Source organism: Ascaphus truei, chromosome 12, assembly GCF_040206685.1.
Source record: "Ascaphus truei isolate aAscTru1 chromosome 12, aAscTru1.hap1, whole genome shotgun sequence".
Classification (NCBI taxonomy): domain Eukaryota; kingdom Metazoa; phylum Chordata; class Amphibia; order Anura; family Ascaphidae; genus Ascaphus; species Ascaphus truei.
In genome coordinates this window covers 41,517,787-41,538,843 of record NC_134494.1, presented here as the reverse complement: position 1 = coordinate 41,538,843, position 21,057 = coordinate 41,517,787, and the positions used below count along the sequence as shown (strand labels likewise).

At 48.0% G+C, this 21,057-nt stretch overlaps 2 protein-coding genes across 2 annotated transcripts in view; one reads left to right on the top strand and one right to left on the bottom strand.

The window, feature by feature from the left end:
• The window catches only part of LOC142464192 (transmembrane protein 263-like), an 87,487-nt gene extending 74,548 nt beyond the window's left edge, over positions 1-12,939 (top strand). The window contains exon 3 of the mRNA XM_075567542.1: positions 11,010-12,939. Within this exon, the coding sequence (XP_075423657.1) occupies positions 11,010-11,296 (287 nt within the window). The 3' untranslated portion in view covers positions 11,297-12,939. The remainder of the gene's footprint in view (positions 1-11,009) is intronic.
• Positions 12,940-15,000: 2,061 nt separating this feature from the next.
• CHST1 (carbohydrate sulfotransferase 1) overlaps positions 15,001-21,057 on the bottom strand; it is a 28,915-nt gene continuing 22,858 nt past the window's right edge. The window contains exons 2-3 of the mRNA XM_075567541.1: positions 17,665-17,776; positions 15,001-17,277 (exon numbers count right to left, since the gene is read on the bottom strand). Of these exons, the coding sequence (XP_075423656.1) occupies positions 15,964-17,226 (1,263 nt within the window). The 5' untranslated portion in view covers positions 17,227-17,277; positions 17,665-17,776 and the 3' untranslated portion in view covers positions 15,001-15,963. The remainder of the gene's footprint in view (positions 17,278-17,664; positions 17,777-21,057) is intronic.

Genomic DNA, 21,057 nt, shown 5'->3' with positions numbered 1-21,057 from the left:
GTAGCTCCGTTCTGCAGACCGCTTCTATTAATACGTTTAACACCACCTAACGAGTGGAATGATTGGTGTTGCGAGTTACATCCAGAACCTGAAATACAGTACGGGTTGATCTGAGAGAGCAAAACCCATAAATCAGGCTGCGGGGGGAGTTAGCACCTCGGGTCATTCCGCTTCTAAAGCACGTCCAATCCGGATGTTTTGGCCGTTAATCCGCGCGGTCTGTCACTTTTTATAGACGCGGTTTAGAAGAAGCCGTTTGCAATAGAGAATAGGGTTTTTTCTCACGTTTCCCTCCGCTACTTCAGAACATGTCAAACTGTGCAGCTTGGCACTGACAACTTCGGAGCTACAAGAATAGGCCCCTGTGAGTCTCTTTGTTAAGGGGATTAGCATACAAGGTACGTGTCTGACGTCTCTGTGTGAGTCGGTTAGGTGTCTCCTGTTGTGAATGTAACAATGGTCTTTGACTACAGCTCCTTGCATTGTGATTCGGGGAGCTCTGCACTGCGCCTAGTCAGCGTAACAGAAAGATCTCACACAACATATGTATCCATTGGGTGCTCGGTCTCTGGAGGGTGGCAGCAGTGCCGTGATGTCGGGCTGGTGTCTGAGGATTAGTCACAGCTGTCACATGATTACTGTAGCATCATTTATCATCAGCGTGTGTGATGCTTCCTAGATTCTCAGACATAGGCGTGAAGCAGTCATGCTGAGGCTTCTTAAAAATAGGACTCAAATGTTACTAAGTAATGAGGTGTTTTTTTCACCCATTACATGTCTGTCTCTCTATCCCTCTCCCCCCTTCTCCCTCATTCTCAGCCTCCCTTCTTCTCTCCCTCTCTCCCTTTCCTTAGTTTCTCTCTCTCCCTGTCTACTTTTTTTCTCTCCCTATGAGAAAATACTTGTAGTATTTTTTTTTTAAATCGACTCTAAATGACAATTTTAATGTATTATAATGTAACAAGCATTTTTTTTGTTTCTATAGCAACCACTTACGAAGTCACATCCCCTTCCTCTTCTGAAACAGGCTAGGCTTTTGAGCCCTGCCCTCTCTCTAGCAGGGCACCAATTGTATCTAGTGACTGCCTGGTCACATGATCTTCCCCACAGAACTTTTTATCTTTGGTCCTCTAAGGCCGCGTCCATGCTTAGCACGACTGCGCGCGCGAACAAAAGGCCGTGCCTCAATGAGGACGGCCATAGAGGGCGTGCGCGAGAGACGTCGCGGCCGATTTTTCGTGCAACAAAATATTTTATTTTGTCGCGTGACGGCCGGTCCACGTGAGCGGTTCCACCAATGAGGGCAAACCAGCTTTGTGACGTCACAGCCACGTCTCCCCCTAGTCCACATATCGCCTCTGCTACAGACACGCACAACGCCACATGCTCCGTCGCTCGCACCTAGCATGGCCTTGGACTAATGCGGCACTGACAGCCATTTAGTGAACCCCCGAGCCGAATCTTCGCCCATCGGTCACAGGAGAACAGATCGATCGGCAGCTTCGCGAATTACTTTTCATTGTGTGGATTGTATTGATGCGCATATTAAGGGGGGGGGGATACAAAACCGCAGCTTGGACGACTGCTTTAAGCTCACTCTCTCTTTCTCTTACATTCCCAGTACTGTTTTTTGCGCGCTCTCTTCTCTCTCTTCTTCTCCTTCATTTACCTTCTTGCCCCCTCTGTTGCTTTTTCTTACTCTCTTATTAGCATCCTCCCTGTCTTCACATCTCCGGGTCTGCGTGAGTCAGTGAGAAAAGGCAGCACTTGGTGCAGCAGAGCTAAAGGATACCTTCTGTGCAGTGACAGGCCGAGATAGCTGTACGCGTTGGAGACATAGACAGCGACAGGGGCTGTCACTTAGTTTTAAATCTCCCCTGCTCCCAACTGCCCCCAGTACTCCCGCCTTAAACCTTTCTCACGGACTACCCCACACCTCTGGAATGCCCTTCCCCTCAACACCCGACTAGCACCCTCTCTATCCACCTTTAAGACCCACCTTAAAACACACCTGCTTAAGGAAGCATACGAGTAGCACCGTGGCTGATAATTAACACCCTATACATAAAGCTTGGGCCTTGCAGACGCACTTACCAGAACGCCCTCCTACTGTCTCTGTGCGTTCTTCCTACCTACCAATTAGGTTGTGAGCTCTTCGGAGCAGGGACACCTCTTCCTAAATGTTACTTTTATGTCTGAAGCACTTCTCCCCTTTATGTGTTATTTGTATTATTTGTTATTTATGTGATTGTCACGTGTATTACTGCTGCAATGCGCTATGTACATTAATGGCGCTGTATAAACAAAGACATACATACAACATGGCCTGGAGTATGTAACTTTGAGCAGCACGTCTCTGCGGTCTCTTTACTGTGGGCAATATTTAATATGCATGCTATAAAGCAGGGGTGCTCAACTGCAGTCCTCAAGATAACCCAACTGGTCAGGTTTTAAGGATCTCCCAGCTTCAGCTCAGGGGCTCAGTCAAAGACTGAGCTCCTGATTGACCACCTGTGCTGTGCAGGGACTGATTGAGCCACCTGTGCTGAAGCAGGGATATACAAAAACCTGACCTGTTGGAGGGTCTTGACGACTGGAGGTGGCCACCCCTGCTATACGGCCCCACCCAGCCCATTCAAATGAACAGTCCCAAATGTGCCCTACAACGTAGCACCATTTAGCAAATATGACTGTCTCATAGCCCTGATATCAAGTGTAGATATATGGGGTAATTTGGGCACGACTTTCTAAGTGTGGCCCCCATACAGGAGGGGTGGTTTTATTTTCTGGGGTATTACTATTATTTCTTATTTGTTGAGTAAACCGTCCTCTTTTATATATTCATCCAGGAGGGGAAGAGCTCAACTCCACATCTCAATCCCAAGAGCTTCTCCATTTTGGCTTTATTTTTGTTAAATAAATCATGACACGGTGTAATATGTCGTGTGTTGTTGTTCATCTGAGGTTGTATTTACCTCGTTTTAAGACCTGCTAAGGAACAGTGATTGTTATTATGTCCTGATATGTACAACCATAGAATTCACAGAGGGTGTACTTTCTTTTACACACCACTATATATATATATATGCAAATATAGCTGTATGTTCATCTGCATGTCTTAGGTAGGTCTGCAACCCCGCCTTTCCCCATTATCACCCAGCATACAGCACTTCCACTGCAGCAAGGGATTCTGGGAAATGACATGCAAATGAGCACACTTGTCACTTTTTGCCTCAATAACCATTTTAACATGGTTCCCTATAGGCTTAAGCTTGCTGCATGGTCACAGCTTTGAGCACAGCCAGGGTTAAGGTGCATACCCAGAAAACCACCCACAGACAGCTGTTTCGACCTTGATGGGTCTCATCAGTGTGGGGTTGATTTTACTGGGAATGCAAGAGAGGCTATGGGATAGGCTAAACCATAATACTGAGTTAAGTTATGGTGAGTAAAAAAAGTGACAAAAACCCTCCACAGGAAAGCAAATATGTATTATGGTTTAGCCTATCCCATAGCCTCTCTTGCATTCCCAGTAAAATCAACCCCACACTGATGAGACCCATCAAGGTCGAAACAGCTGTCTGTGGGTGGTTTTCTGGGTATGCACCTTAACCCTGGCTGTGCTCAAAGCTGTGACCATGCATCAAGCTTAAGCCTATAGGGAACCATGTTAAAATGGTTATTGAGGCAAAAAGTGACACTGTGTGCTCATTTGCATGTCATTTCCCAGAATCCCTTGCTGCAGTGGAAGTGCTGTATGCTGGGTGATAATGGGGAAAGGCGGGGTTGCAGACCTGCCTAAGACATGCAGATGAACATACAGCTATATTTGCATATTTGCTTTCCTGTGGAGGGTTTTTGTCACTTTTTTTACTCACCATAACTTAACTCAGTATTATATATATATATTATTATTATTATTATTCATGTGAAAAAGAAAGTAAAGTCCGGGTTGAGTCTACCAGGTACTCCCCTTAGTGCAATACAGCTGGGCTTCCAATCACTCCCCACACGAGGCTATCAGCTAACAGACGCGCAGACTGCGCAAGGAGCTGTGTGGCTTACATCGAGGCACTGTGCTGAGGAGTCTGATATTTCCATCTATCACATTGGAATTGCTTGAGCAGTACAACTGATATTGGAGTCGTTTATTCATTTCTTCTTAGGAAGGTGTTTAAGGCTTTACATCTAAGGACTCAGCAGGCTTTGGACTTGTTTCTTGTGGTCTCCTCGATCATCAACATTGCTGCAGCAATTTACCCTCTTTTATATTTATATTTGTTCTGATTTTTTTTGCCCTGCCCGTTTACTATATATATGATCACTTTTATTTGTTTATATATTGGTACTATACAGTACACATAAAAGGTATTTCATAGCCAAGCCAAGCACTGTACAAACATGGATGTTCTGTGGCTTGCAGCGCTGGATGAGAGCTGGCTTGTTTGGGCCCCTCCAAATTTTTAGAAGAAACTTTTAATTTGAAATTATGCCACTGGCAAGTTGGAACTGATGATGGTGGTGGCGGTGGTAAACACTAATGGGTGCTGAATATGGTGGTGGTAACATGCCATGGGCAGGATGGCACCGGTGGTAGCTCCTATGGCATGGTCTTCACTTGGTAGCACCGGTAGTAGTGGTGGAACCTAATAATTAGCCTCCTCCTCTTGAATACTGGGTGCAGGGTCCTCATATTTCTGAGGAATCCATCCCATCATAATTTGCCCTCTGCTGCTCCATGGATATGCTCAAGCATGTCGAATTCTAATGGGTAGGCACCTCCCAGTTGCAGCTGGTGACGGCAAAGGTTGGTTTGCTCCAGCAGCCTAGCTAGGGCATTATGGGCTCTGTAGGATGTGCTGAGCAGATATATACTGTATTTTCAACAAATGTGAAAGTCAGCCATTCTATAGCAAGCATGTTTGCTGACTTGCCTTTCCACAGCAGAGCCCTATCATGCAGTAGGTACGGTGGTATTTCCTCATTTTTCCTAATGTTTCCTGAAGTGTAGGCCATGCTGTGACATTGTGGTGCAAATCTGGCTGCTTCTAGTGCTATTGCCACTGCCAGTTGTCAAGTATAATAGCTGTCTTGCACACTACTAGTCATCATCACCAATCAAAACCCAACACACACACACAGGTAACCTAACAGTGTTAACTCAACTGCAACTGAATTGACCGGTACAGAGTAGAGAGGGCACATGGTGGTATCTCTATGCCAACCTTGTATACTATATACCCAGCACATGCAGGTAACCTAACAGTGTAAACCCAACTGGAACTGTGACTGGCACACTGCTACAGAGGAGAGAGCTCAGACGGTGCATGCATCCAGGGTCACCGACAGGAATCATGGGGCCCAGACAGAGTACTGACCTGGTTGATAAGCTGCAGGGGAGGAAGGGTAGTTAAAGGGTGTCGGAGTCCCTGGAACTAGGGGGGGACAGCATGCAGCACGGGGCCGGGACAGCGGGTCTGGACCACTTTTCCCAGCTCTCTTCCCATTTCGGTGGCCCTGTATGGGTATTGTAATTCTGCACTGTTGCATGTTCTGTGTTACTTCTTATGCTGTTGAAAGTTTAGGTTGTGGGACTGAAGTTATAAAACATAATGACAAAATGGTAGAGAACATGTTATATGGCTGAGTTCTTTTATTTTGTTCAAACTGCAACACATGTTGCTATGTAAGGCTGAACTTTGAAGATTGCTGTATGCAGGATAAGGGTTTACACCCGCAGGGACCCTGGCAGTGCCAGCTCATCACTAGGTATTACTCCCCCTCACTCACTCCGTTCTAGCCCCCAGCAAGCAAGTCTGTATCAGTCATCCATCCACTCCATTGCACAGGGGAGCCCAGCACTCATCTGTCATCCGGACAAGATAGGTACCCACTGTGGGCACGCTTAATGAAGCTGCTGCTGGCTGCCCTGCTACCCCTGCCAGCTCCCTCAGGGCACAGAGAAAGCACTTCCAAGCTCGGCTGCTACAACAATCAGCTGCCCTGACACCCAGCACACCTTTACACACAGTGCAGGTACAGCGTGGGCAGCAACAGTGCATGCCCCCCCCCCCCAGTGCATGTTTCCCACCCCCACCCCCCCAGTGCATGTTTCCCACCCCCACCCCCACAGTGCATGTTTCCCCCACACACACACCTTTACATAGACTGCCCTGCATATACAGTTGTGTGAAAAAGAAAGTACACCCGGTGTAATATGTCATGTGTTGTTGTTCATCTGAGGTTGTATTTACCTAATTTTAAGACCTGCTAAGGAACGGATGATTGTTATTATGTCCTGATATGTAACACCATAGAATTCAAAGAGGGGGTACTTTCTTTTTCACACAACTGTAGGTCAATTGAACACGGTGTGTGTGTGTGTGTGTGTGTGTGTGTGTGTGTGTGTGTGTGTGTGTGTGTGTGTGTGTGTGTGTGTGTGTGTGTGTGTGTGTGTGTGATTTCTGTTGAGTATGTCTGTGTGTGTTGTACATGCTTTTATTTATGTATGGGTGATGTGTGTACTGTATGTGTGCTTGTGTGTATATGTGTGTGCACTGACGCTTCACTTGCGCCCGTTTGCTCCTCCCTCCTCCCGCGCCCGCTTGCTCCTCCCGCGCCCGTTTGCTCCTCCCGCGCCCGCTTGCACCTCCCGCGCCCGTTTGCTCCTCCCGCGCCCGCTTGCTCCTCCACCGTCGAGCCCTGACAGGCTGTGCTGTATTTTTCCTCGCCCCGGGGACCTGTCAGAAATCCTCAGGGAGCCGCTGCCAGGAACGGGGTAACGAACAAGCCACAGAAAAAGCCGTTTCCATGGCAACCGCTAGCGTGGAACAAGCGGAAGGAAACCCGCCACACTCCGGAGCACACAGACCGGGAATAATGCACTCGGGGATATTTAATTCCTTTGGTGCTCGGGAGGTCTCGGACTGAGGAAAGTGACTTAAAAGCAAGTTGGGGGGCGGGGTGGGGGGGTCTTCAACCATTAACCCTGATAGGGCCAGGGACACATTTCTTCAGCACAGAAGCGATTAAACCCCCATCACCCCCCAGAGTCCTGCTCTCCAGCCAGTGAGAACCAAGGAAAATGGTATACACCTGGCAGATAGTGTGCGCAGCAGCAGTGCAACCCTTCACACACACGCATTCAGCGCAGGCAGCAGCAGTGCAACCCTTCACACACACGCATTCAGCGCAGGCAGCAGTGCAACCCTTCACACACACGCATTCAGCGCAGGCAGCAGTGCAACCCTTCACACACACGCATTCAGCGCAGGCAGCAGCAGTGCAACCCTTCACACACACGCATTCAGCGCAGGCAGCAGTGCAAACCCTTCACACACACGCATTCAGCGCAGGCAGCAGCAGTGCAAACCCTTCACACACACGCATTCAGCGCAGGCAGCAGCCGTGCAACCCTTCACACACACGCATTCAGCGCAGGCAGCAGCAGTGCAACCCTTCACACACACGCAGGCAGCAGCAGTGCAAACCCTTCACACACACGCATTCAGCGCAGGCAGCAGTGCAAACCCTTCACACACACGCATTCAGCGCAGGCAGCAGCAGTGCAAACCCTTCACACACACGCATTCAGCGCAGGCAGCAGCCGTGCAACCCTTCACACACACGCATTCAGCGCAGGCAGCAGCAGTGCAAACCCTTCACACACGCATTCAGCGCAGGCAGCAGCAGTGCAAACCCTTCACACACACGCATTCAGCGCAGGCAGCAGCAGTGCAAACCCTTCACACACGCATTCAACGCAGGCAGCAGCAGTGCAAACCCTTCACACACACGCATTCAGCGCAGGCAGCAGCAGTGCAAACCCTTCACACACGCATTCAGCGCAGGCAGCAGCAGTGCAACCCTTCACACACACGCATTCAGCGCAGGCAGCAGCAGTGCAAACCCTTCACACACACGCATTCAACGCAGGCGGCAGCAGCAGTGCAAACCCTTCACACACGCATTCAGCGCAGGCAGCAGCAGTGCAAACCCTTCACACACGCATTCAACGCAGGCGGCAGCAGCAGTGCAAACCCTTCACACACGCATTCAGCGCAGGCAGCAGCAGCAGTGCAAACCCTTCACACACGCATTCAACGCAGGCGGCAGCAGCAGTGCAAACCCTTCACACACGCATTCAACGCAGGCGGCAGCAGCAGTGCAAACCCTTCACACACGCATTCAGCGCAGGCAGCAGCAGTGCAACCCTTCACACACACGCATTCAGCGCAGGCAGCAGCAGTGCAACCCTTCACACACACGCATTCAACGCAGGCAGCAGCAGTGCAACCCTTCACACACACGCATTCAGCGCAGGCAACAGCAGTGCAACCTTTCACACACACGCATTCAGCGCAGGCGGCAGCAGCGCAATGCTCCCTTTGCCAAGCACTGGTCCACTCTAGTCTCCCGGCTGCAGAACTGGAAAGACCAGTGCAAAAAACAGCACCGTGGTTATCAAAGAAAAGGAAATCTCACTGTAAGAAATTGAGCCTTTCCTTTGATAAATGTGATGTATTTCTTTAGCGTTTGGTTTTGCAGCTCGGGTAGATTAGTAAATAACCATCTCAATCCTTCAAGGCTTTTTCTCTTCTCTTTATTTCTATCCTCCCCTTCTCTTTCTCCCGTCTCTAACTTTCTCTGTCTTCTTCATTTCCTCCTATCTTCCCGGTTTCTCTCATTTTTCCATTATCTGTAGAATCAAATTGCACTTTTATGTCTGTAGCAGGTAAACGGCCTCTGCCATTGATGGGGTTATTAGACCCGTAGAAATGAGTCGGGTTGGCCCCAGCCTTGCCTGTGTAAATGGTAACAGATTGTGTGTCTCACCAGACCTGACACTCTCTGTTCAGTGCTGGAAGAAGGACGCCTGGTTCTGGAGTGACAGAGGAAGCTGTGAGAGGAACTGCACGTGCATCATTATGTCACATTATGCCCAATCCGCACTGCCAAACTTACATTTTTCCCAAACTGGTACTATTAGGAGAGCTTCAATGGTCAGTACCTTCTGCCTGGAGGAGCTGAGCTCTCAACCTGTATGTGAGCAAAGCAGGTCCAGGCTCTAGGGGTCCATGTACCAACATGGGGGAAAATGTGTAGCGACGCACTGCTCTGTTTCTCGGAGCAGACCTGCGGTATACTGTATGTAAGGACAGTCTATTACATCTGATGCAGAATTTTATACTTACACCATTTCAAATGTGGAGGATTTGGTGGGGGCAAATAAAAGGGAAAAATGGCGTAGGAACGCAGCATATGATACATCTCATTATAATCTGTGCACCATGTAACTCCTCCCACTGACGCTCTCCCCAAGGTGCATGCTGGGGCAGAGACGCAGAATGTGATACATCTCATTATAATCTGTGCACCATGTAACTCCTCCTACTTACGCTTTCCCCAAGGTGCATGCTGGGGCAGAGACGCAGAATGTGATACATCTCATTATAATCTGTGCACCATGTAACTCCTCCCACTGACGCTCTCCCCAAGGTGCATGCTGGGGCAGAGATGCAGAATGTGATACATCTCATTATAATCTGTGCCCCATGTAACTCCTCCCCCAACTCCTCCTACTGACTCTCCCCAAGGTGCAAGCTGGGGCAGAGACGCAGAATGTGATACATCTCATTATAATCTGCGCACCATGTAACTCCTCCCACTGACTCTCCCCAAGGTGCAAGCAGGTTTGCCACCTACTATTGAAGGCTATCCTGAGACTTTTTGCAATAAACATTTTTACATTTATGTATCGTATTTATATATTTATTTCTCTTACCGTCGGCATCATCTCCCCCTGCAAGGTCCAGTCAGCATGGCTCCGCGACATGAAAGGGCCTGTGTTGCCATGGCAATGGGACGTCACAGCGTCAGTCCAGTAAGTTTGCCATGACAACGGGACGCCTTATGGCACCGAGGCGTCACGTGACGCCCGGTTGTCATGGCAAAGTAACGCCGCATGATGCCATGTAGCGTCCCATTGTCATGGCAAAGGAGTGTCACGTAGTGTCCCGTTGTCATGGCAATGCAGCGCCATTTGTCGTCGCGCAGCTATGTTGATGGGATTTTCAGGGGGAGATGCCGCCGGCCCGAGATTTTTCGGGTAAACCCGTAGCCCGGTGGTACGTGGCCGAAACTTAGTTTCCGGGTCAATCCCGGAGTGGTGGCAACCCTGGGTACAAACTGGGGCAGAGATGCAGAATGTGATTCATCTCATTATAATCTGTCCATGTAACTCCTCCCCAACGCCGCCTCCTGTCTCTCCCTAAGCTGAATTGGAGCAAAATGCTTTCATACTTAAGTGCAAGGTGAAAATGACACGGATTTGATGCATAGAACCCTCCTGCTTTATCAACCTCCGTCTTCTGCAGAGAGCCTGAGAGGCCTCAGACGTCCTCATAGCAGCGTGTGTCTGCACTCGTACTGATTCCCAACAACAATCTGTATTTACCAGTCTCCCAGCTGCAAAACTGGAGGAATACGAGAGCTAAGAACACCATCAGACTATTATCAAAAGGATATTATTTCTTTGATGCTGTTTTCGTACCAGTTCTGCAGCTGGAGACTTTTACCCCTGTGTGAAGATGAGACACCTGGTAAACTGTGAGCACTACTGTGTGATTCCCTGACAAACGTGTTATATATTATAATAGGATGTGTGGGCTTTGCGCATGCGCTGCTCTGTAGTTCCCGATTCAAGTCCGTGTACATTATAATTTGATGCACTGTGTGTTCTGCTTTGCAAGTCTATGATATGTTCTTTGTATTATAACTGTACACTCTGCATACGAAAGAGTTGTCCAGGCTCTCTGTGTGCACTGGTCTGTGAGTCCGGTTTAAATTATCCGCGTGTTAGTGATATTTCCCCTTTGTAAACTTGTACTCACTGGGGTACATGTATCAAGGCAAAAGTGGTACATTTTGGGGGCAATATAATCTGCACCATGTGTATCAAGGAAAAAATCTACTGGATAATGTGGCTCCTTGTCTCTCTCTCTTTCCAGATTCTGTCAAAGACCACCCGAAGCCACAAGCGGGGGTAATCTGGAGAGTGACGGGGGGACTTTACAGTATGACTCGAGGGGCTGTGGGAGCCACCCTAGGGGGAGTCGCATGGATGGGCAGCAAAAGCCTGGAGCTGACAAAGACGGCAGTGATCAGCGTGCCGTCTGCAGGCGTGGGACTGGTCAAAGGAGGAGTGTCCATTGTGACTGGTGGAGTGGTGGCTGTGGGGTCAGCGGTGGCCAACAAGGTCTCCTTCGCCCCAAAGAAAAAGGACAAGTTTGACTAAGGAGCGAGTGTCGACCCTTCAGTGCCCCCGACTATGCCTGTGCCCCAGTTATTACCAGCAGGGGGGCTCCCCCCTTCACCTCGCTCAGGCCCCAGATTGTCTTCTGTCCGCCACGCCGCACAGGTCCTGACCCCCCAGAGCAGCAGCTCTCACAACTCCCCCATCTCGAGTTCTGTAGGGGCAGACCTCCACCGCCCGGTGTGTAGCTGCAATTGTGCAGATGTAATCACTTTTGATAAAAAAGTTAGCACTGTTGTTAGGGCAGAACAATAACTGAGGGGGGGGGGGCATGGACACACGAGGGTGTGCTAAATGGTTCAATGGAAACAAGACAACTGCCCTTTTTGGGGAGTGCTAACTAGAGCACAATAGAAGGTATGGCTCGATAGCCGTCATTATGTTTAATGGCTGATACTGTGCAGTAACATCTTACTGGGGCGTCCTCTGCACTTAAAGCAGCAGTACTAATCTACATTGCCAGAAAAAATACATTCTCTTTTATTTTTTCTTTTATATTTATTTTCCTGCAACCTACTTTAATATTTTCTTACTGTCGCCCTTGTTAAACTGCCCCTGCTGTTATTACTGCCCTCTCAGTCGCTAACAGCGTGTTGGACAGGAAGGTCAGTGTGCACCTTTTGCATTTGTGATGTCACCGTGACCTAGAGCAGGGGTGCTCAAGACCACCCCACAGGTCAGGTTTTTAGGATATCCCAGCTTTAGCACAGATGGCTCAATCAGAGAGCCACCTGTGCTGTAGTAGGGACTGATTGCGCAATGTGTGCTGAAGCAGGGATATCCTGAAAACCTGACCTGATGGGGAGAGGGCTGACCTAGAGGACTTAAAGCTTCAGGAGATGTGAAAGACAACGTATACGTTAGATGTGTATGTACATGAGGGGAGTTGCAAAGCTACAATGTTTGTTTTTTCTCAGTACTGCTACTTTAAGTGTTCATCGGTTTTGTTCACAGCATCCCTACTGTGGGGACGCAACATCAACAAGAGGGGATGTGACGATGACCAGGTAGTCACCATGTCGGTGCTGGAAGCACCCTCAGAGATGTGCTTTCTGGCAGCAGAGGGTAACCCTCAGCTCTTGTCCTGTCTTTACAGCCCTCAGTGGCAAAGTGACCATCACCGGAAATCTCAATATCCTATTCTATGTTACGATACTTTGAATAGTCCAACTGGGAATAGCTAGAGATGAGTGTGAGGTAGGTTATGTATGTCTATTACAAAGAGTATGGTACCTGCATTGCCATGCAGAACACGAGCAAACTAAAATAGAGGAGGGGTCAGGATTCATAGTTTAGGAACTCACGTGGTGCCCCTTGTGATAATCCAAGCAATAAGGCACTCAGTAAATTTGCCTGGTACATGGTTAGGCCGTATCTGTTTCAGTACACTATAGGCTGCTACTGTTTTCTCATAGTATATATAGACTGATAGACGCTCTGGAAACAATCTGAATATATGTCAGGCACAGAATGTCTTGAGATGAAGGGCGAAAACTCCCTCTCATTTCTCATATCTTCGGTTTCTTTAGCTTACTATAGAGCACGGTTCTAAGTATTTTGTTGCAACCTCTCCAGCTGCTTATTGGAAATATTCTGTATTTTATGCAAATAAAGTATAAAATAACTGCGCGTCTCTGTGTTCAATGTCCCTGCAATGCTTGTTATCTGTCGGAGGAGAAGTCCTTTGTTAAGAGAATTGCTTGCCCTGTTGAATGACAGATTTGTCTCTGTCAGCTGTCTTTACAGAGCTCAGCGTTTCATGTAGAGGTGACCCGCAAGGAGAGAGAAACTGCATTATTTTGTACCACTCACTTAACTTTTCCCTGCTCCCAGGAAACTTGCAGCTGAGCTTTGGCTCTCTTAGCTCCAGTTTAATTGCTTCTGTCATAACCTCCTTCCTATCCAAGGATCTTCTTACATTCCATTGCGGTGTTTGCCCTGCCACCATATGGGAGGCTGTCCTGTACCAGCCACCGTCCTTACAGTGTGAACGTTCTCATGTCTGTCCTAAGTCAACCGCATCAGCTTCATTGCATGTCTAATTGTTATACAGAATGGCCCAATTTTACTAAGCAGTGCTATCCTATATGACAATAGAAGAGTGAGTGTAGTGCTCAACAACCGTGATAAAGTGCTGTTGCATGAAACGCGTAGGTGCGTTCATGTAGTCCGTTTTTATTGTTTTTCTAGCATGCAATAAATTTGATCACTAATCTTAGTTTGGAGTTGCCTGGCTATTTTTTCTTTCTCTGGATACCAGAAGAGAAGGAGAAAAACTGGAAGGGCACTACTGTAGGTATCAAAAAAGTAGAAAGGAGGGTGCGTATCCCATAAAAAGATTAATTATTGGTCATGGAAAAACAGGGCAATGGAGAGCCCTACCAACGCTGCACGCTACACACGTTTTTCCATGACCAATAATTAATCTTTTTATGGGATACGCACCCTCCTTTCTACTTTTTTGATACCTACAGTAGTGCTCTTCCAGTTTTTCTCCTCTACTAGCCTACCCCATGGATGGAAGCACACCTGGGGACCCCTCACCTTTGGATCGCATGGACTGTGCAGCACTCGGAGTGAGTCAATCGCTTGCTACATGTTTTCCTGTTCAGGACTTTATTTAAACAATTGGTACGTTATAGGGTGTTATTATGCTCAATCTTCCTGGTGTTATTGTTAACAACAGCGTCACTTATTAGTGAGCTTACCATCCGGGACTGCAACCCAGTACCTGTCTTCTATCAAGTTTATGTTTAGGGCCCCCCCCTACAAGTATCTGGTCATTCATTCATTTATCCTACTGTTGGGGTCTTTAGCATTACGCAGTCACATGGTCTGGATACCAGAAGCAGGATTTCCCTGGCTGTGCTCTATCTCTATCTACATCTACTATCCTATATGACACCTTCTGGCCTACTCAAGTGAATCAGCTGTAAGGTTTCTTCTGGTGCGGGAAGGCATCTTATGGAATACACCACTTGGTAAATATTAACTTCCTGCACATTATATTTTCCTTGAAAATCTCTGTCATGACCCACACTCTCTCAAATACAGGTACCTGACTTAAATGCAATACACAGTACCTGGATGTCAGAGTACTAATACATGATGTCATGTGGATGCTTAGGTACAGTTTAGGGTGTCTGTACCACTGTAAAGGATTTAAGCATTAAAATACCCTACGCTATACTGTGACTGGCTTCCCTGCTGGTGTGGGTGTAATTAAGGATAGGGTCTGCACCGGTAAAGTAAGAGCAGTAACTCTAAGGACGACTTCCACCTGCCTGACCTATCTCAGAGGAAGCAGATTTGGCTTCAAGTGAAGATGGTGGAAACACATCTCTAAAATCCCCATGTCAGAGACCATATTCTCACAGGTCAGGAAGTTTAGTACTGTCTAATTGCCCTTGGCTTCTTCGTCCCAGCTATTGATTCATATGGATTACCTTTTTTGGCTTCTTTTCCATGGATCGGCATCCAAAGCAAACATTCTACATGGAGTCAATAACGGCTGACTGATAAGGAATGTTTGTCTCCTCCCATCAACCTTGAAAATGTGGTGTAGTTTCAAGGTGCCAGTGGGTGGACCTCCAAAAGAGCTAAGATGCTTTAACATAAAGGAACCTATGGTGCACCCTTGGTTTTATCATTTAAGTTAATTGCCTCTCACCTTCACATTAAGCCTCTTCAGTGCTGATGCTTTACTATTTATTTCAGAAATAACACAAACATAAGGCTGGGGACTATATCTTTTGGACAGCTGCCTCTCCTTTTCACATTCATTTTCAGTCTGGGATACTAAAGGATAGAATTCCCTTTGGATGAAATACTCAAATCTGCTACTGATCCAGGAGATAAGGGACAGAATAAGCAGCACCCTTTGCTCTTGAACACATCCCACTTTATAAACATTTATAAATAACATGATTTGAAAAACTTGTGCAAATTCCCACACCCAGCGTCCAATTGGAGACCAGGATGTATTTAATAATGGTATACATCCAAAGGGAGGGAGTTTTCTTTGCCTTGGTATGGGGTTTCTGTAAACATGTTAACACCCTCTATAGTTCCACGGGCCGCGCTGTTGATATTGTGCTGCGAGAGGTGGCTGTTGTGAGCCTGGCGTTTGCCTTTCAGTGAGCACGATGCCTGGGATTGTTCTTCTGGATTTACATACCTGATGATCAACCACTCTCAATTCCATAAAGAGTAGATCTGGGAACCTTGTTTTGCTGCCTTCTTGACCAATCCTGCAGTGAAGAAGGTAATACCGCACTCCTCGCAGTTTTCCCTTGATTGAGAAAGGGTTACATTCCTGGGAAAGCAAAACAAGGCTTTACTGGTATCTCTAGCGAAGTTCAGCTTACTCACGCAGTGCTAGACGAGCTCAAACTGGCAGTCTTCGACTCTCAAGAGGGCTTCAAGTTTTCAGAGTAGAGGTATATCTTCCCCTTCTCAATTAATGTGCTTTATTACAGGGCCCTCTGTTTAGTGCAATTTATTTTCCAGGGAGAAATGGCAAGATGAAGAAGGGAGGAAAAGGGGTTTTTATCAAAAATATATAGTTTGTTCTCTTCGCAACTCCAGTATCTACGCTCTCTGTATTCATCAGCCTCACTGTGTACTCGTGTTCCCCAGAAATAAACACATTACAAAAAAGGTGAAAAAGTTTTGTCCTCTATCAGGCTGTACGAAAGGTTTCTCAGCTCCTGGGAGGAACCAACAGTTTTGTAACCCAGTTGGGTTAGTACTTGCCGACAGGCATTCTGTGTGAATTCTACAATTTCATATGATAGAGTCAGCCGCCAGCTTTCAGCTATGGCTGCAGAGTTTCTCACTGTGCCATATTTGTGTTTGGCTGAAGACTGGTCACCACGGGTGTTGTTTTGGATCCATCTCTCCACATTTCCATCCAGCTGAACACCCAGGAAATCATAGATCTCCTCCATCTTCTTCATTGGGTTTCTGGCCAGATCCTCATACCTCAGGAGCATGTACCGGCCCTTTAGCCACAGTGGTCGGCTAAACCCAGTGGACACAGAGTTTAAGAAGTCCTCACAAATGGTAGTCAACTGGCTAGAGTCTAGGTTGTATGGTCTGCGGCCGGTGGCCCTCCAGATCCTCCACAGCCTGTAGGTGTCTCGGAACGTCTCGCTCCGAGAAGCCAAGATTCCTCGGGGGTCCCTCACCAACTGGATCACCTTCAAGTTCAGCCGAGGGTCCTCCACCAAAGCACGCAGGTCATTGACCTCTGGCACCCGGACTGTTTTGATAGCCACATGCCCGTGTTCCTTGCAGGACTCCATGGCGAGTGTCAGGTTCAGGCTCCCACATTTCTTAACACAGTCACCCTCTTCTAGATAGGCATCAGTGGGGCCTAAAGCATCACAGACTGGGGGGGAGCATAGCGCTTTGCTTGCCCCCCTCCTGAACAGTTTATCTGTAGTGTGGTTGACAGGCTGTGGCTTGATGTAGTTCTCCATGAAGTAGAGGTCACAGTCGTACAGGCTCCTCAAGAGATCCCGGCTGGCCCCCAGCATCACCCGCCGGTCAGCAGGGCTCTTGCTCTGGGTCATCTTAGGGATCAAGGTGTATTGAACATGGTAGAGAGGCTCAAACAAGTAGAAGACATCTGAGTGTTGGTTGAAGAGCTGACCCACAAAGGAGGACCCAGTACGAGTAGTAGCCAAGATGAGGACATGTGTCTTCCTGGAAAAGTTGGAGGGCAGCAGCTGGCTATCCTCACACAGCCGGTCCAGAGAGTCTGTGGGGCCTGGGCCAGAGCTACAGTTGGCTGGGCTGGGCATAGGGCAGATGTGGAACGATTTGGTGGTGAAGGTACGGATGGCTGTGTACTGGATAGCAATAGAAGCCAGCGCTAGTAAGAGGACAGCCTTCCAGGAACATTGCATGGCTGGAAACCGTCATGGAGCCTCCTCCCTGTATTCTGCTGTTGGCTCTACCTACAGGAAAGATACAAAAAACTTAACTTTGGGGGATACTAGTGTTCCACAGCATGTTTGTTCTCACATGGGATAAGATCTGATATCTGCATATATGACCAGGACTGTACAAATGTATATATCCTCACACAAACTGCCTCTTCCGAATAAGTGAGTCCCCTCACTGTCCACAGACTGTTGCAGCTACTGGGTTTAGAACAAAGTCCTACACTTGCTACAGGGTATGATGAGAGATTCTTGCTACATAGGGGCAAGCCCTAATTAACGCACATCCTCCTTTGCAGCTTAAAGATAATTGTGCTGTCACATTGCTAAGCTACTCTAGAAGAGCCAAAACAGTATCCCTCAATTTCATATCGCTTGGTGCTGTATAATAATAATACTCACCATAGGATAGAGAAATCCTGGGCCAACTTCCAAGCAGTAAAAGCAGGTCAGAGTCCGGAGTGAAGTCCTTGCTTCAAGTCCTCGGTCTGAACCTCTCCTCCCAATGTGTCACCTATAGCAAAAGAGACACAAGGGTCATTTTGTTACAGGACTCAGACCGTGGTGGGTTTCATTGGAACAGATTATTGACCAGAAAGTGAACCAAACAACAGCAACAAAACCTTCTGCAGAACAGCACAGCAGTAGTGCTGTTTTAATACTAACACCAACCGCTTGGATTTTCCCAAACACACACACAATCTGTGTTATTTACTAATGGATTCCTGATAAAGATTCCCTCGTCCCAATGCATGTTAATGGAATATGAAAGGATGCCCCCCGTTTTCTTCCTGTACCATCTGAAGGCGACCGTTCAATTTGGATTGTGTTATTAGGAAGGGAGGATGTGTTATAGGCTGTTATACCGACTCCTGCAGGGTGAGGCTTCGGTGGGAGAGAAATCTCCCCAGACAGAGAGACGAGGGAAGGCTCACACACAGGATATGTCTTATCCTTCCTGCGCTGCATCTTTCTGTCTTGGGAGTTATCTCTGTGCCTTAGTTCAGGGGTACCCAACTCCAGTCCTCAAGCCCTCCTCCCCTCCCAACAGGTCAGGTTTTTAGGATATCCCAGCTTCAGCACAGGTGACTCAATCAGAGGCTCAGTCAAAGACTGAGCCTCTGATTGAACCTGTGTTGAAGCGGGGACTGATTGAGCCACCTGTGTTGAAGCAGAGATATCCTGAAAACCTGACCTGTTGGAAGGGCTGGAGTTGGGCCCCCTGCCTTAGTTTGCAAATGTTTCTGACTACCTCTCACGTGTACATACCTTCCCCCCTGCTCTTTCTCACTCTGCCCCTCTCTGTCTCTTCCTCCACCTCCTTTCCTACCTATCTCTTTTCTCCCTCCTTCTCTCCCTAGCCCCCTATCTTCGTCTTCCTCTCTCCCTCCTCCCCATCTCCCTGTTCCCTCTTTTACTCCACCCATGTCTCCCTCCCTCTCTCTCTCTCCCTCCTCCTCCCTTTCTTTCTCTGTCTCTCTCTTATCTTGAAAGTCTGATTATCTCTGTTTCTCAGCCTGCAGATGTCTCTGCCTTGTGGATTTATTCAATATGGCTCTGATGCTGCCTTCCTGATAATTTAAATGGAGCTGATCTCTTCTCCAGCAGAGGAAAACAGCTTCACAGCAAATTGAACAGGGACCAGCCAACGTTTGGAAATGTCCCAAGTCCCTTGCAGGCCCTCACTCAATGTGCTGAACCAACTTTCCTGTGCTGGAGAAGATATTCATTTCAGGGGAGCTCAATTTGTCTCCCAACGTAAGGAAGCTGCTTCCCCGCATATTGAATAAGGGATCTTGGCTGCTTTTCTTCTTATTCAAACTTCAGTTCTCTCTCTTTAGAATCCTCCACTCCTATCTCTGCCTTAAGATCCTCACTTTTTTTTACATTTATATACCTTTTAATAGAAATATTTTTTCTAACTGCATGTACTTTCTGTCTGCCTCTCTCCCTGCCTCTCCTCTCCCTGCCTCTCCCTCTCCCTCCTTCCCTGCCTCTCCCTCCCTCTCTCTCTCTCGCTGCCTGCCTCCCCCTCCCTCAATCCATCAGTCCCACCTTCCCCCTTTCTCCCTGCCTCCTCTCCCTCTCTCCATCCCTCACTGCTTTCCTATCTCCCCCTTTCTCTCCCCCCCCCTCTCTCTCTCCCCTCCCCCTCTCTCCCCCCCTCCCTGTCCCCCTCTCCCTCTCCCATCTTATGAATGGGAATAAAATCCTCTCTGCCACAGGGAAGTAGTTTCACAGCATACTGAATATGATCAGACTCTCTCACTGCCTCCCTATCTTCTGCATATCTTTATGTGTCAGTCTGCAGATGAGTCTCTCTCTCTCTCTCTCTCTCTCTCTCTCTCTCTCTCTCTCTCTCTCTCTCTCTCTCTCTCTCTCTCTCTCTCTCTCTCTCGTCCTCTCCCTATACTGTATACCCTCTGTCTCTCTCTCTCTCTCTCTCTCTCTCTCTCCCTCTCTCGTCCTCTCTCGTCCTCTCTCGTCCTCTCCCTATACTGTATACCCTCTGTCTCTCTCAGTCTGCAGATGAGTCTCTCTCTCTCTCTCTCTCTCTCTCGTCCTCTCTCTCTCGTCCTCTCTCTCGTCCTCTCTCTCTCTCTCTCTCTCTCTCTCTCTCTCTCTCTCTCTCTCTCTTTTCTCTCTCTCTCTCTCTCTCTCTCTCTCTCTCTCTCTCTCTCTCTCTCTCTCTCAGACTCACTGTCAGGTCCTCTCCCTATACTGTATACCCTCTGTCTCTCTCAGTCTGCAGTTGTCTGGGAACAGTCTGCTTCTCCATGTATACAGCTTGTAGCTCTGCTTCTTGTCCTGGACCAGTCACAATACAGACTTTGTGCTGCTGCTGCCAGTGGGAGTTGAAGCACTCACCCTGCCAGCACCTCCTCAGCACACTCAAGGGATGATGTCACACCCCCCCCCCCCCCGTGCCTCCTTCATCCAGTCTTCTACATGCACCTATTAGACACACATAGTCACCCATGCAGTCCCCATACGGAGACCCTAAAGTATAGGATGGAGTGCAAAGCTCACCCCGCCAAGAGCCCCTGAAAATGATCATACTGCAATACTTAGTATGACTGCAAACTATCAAATGACTGAAGCTTTTTGTACTTAAAGTAACATAGAGCAAAGCCGAAAAACACCACAAATCATGCTAACTAACAATAAGCGTCCCCTTCTAAAACCCATTAGGGGAACAGTACAGGACTCTTCTGTTGCTCGTCTCCGTAGCTTAGGCTAGGTCCATGGTGAGCTCGCGACCGTGCGCGTGATGTCACAGCGTTTTACCTGCAGCGATTTGTGGCCTGGGTATACGCAACGAGGTGTGGCCGTGACATCACAGATCTAGTTCGCCCTCATTGGGCGAACCGCTCACGTGACCTGGCCATAGCGCCGCAGAATTAAATTGAACTGATTCTTCATGTACCGTGCGCCCCATCGCATAGGTGCACGCACCCTTAAGGCATTGTGATCGTGACGCATGTCTCGCCGACCATGGACGTGGCCTTAGAGTGGGCAAGGAAGAAAAAGGCGTCAGCTACTAAGGAATTGGTTTCCAACCTTTTTCTGGTTAAGGAACCCTACTGTATGTGAAATTCTGAGGATACATTGTAAGGAACCTCAACCCTCTCTAATAGCGCGTCTGAGATCAGATGCACTGTAAGGAACCCCAACCCTCTCTAATAAGCACGTCTGAGATCAGATGCATTGTAAGGAACCCCAACCCTCTCTAATAGCGCGTCTGAGATCAGATGCATTGTAAGGATCCCCAACCCTCTCTAATAGCGCGTCTGA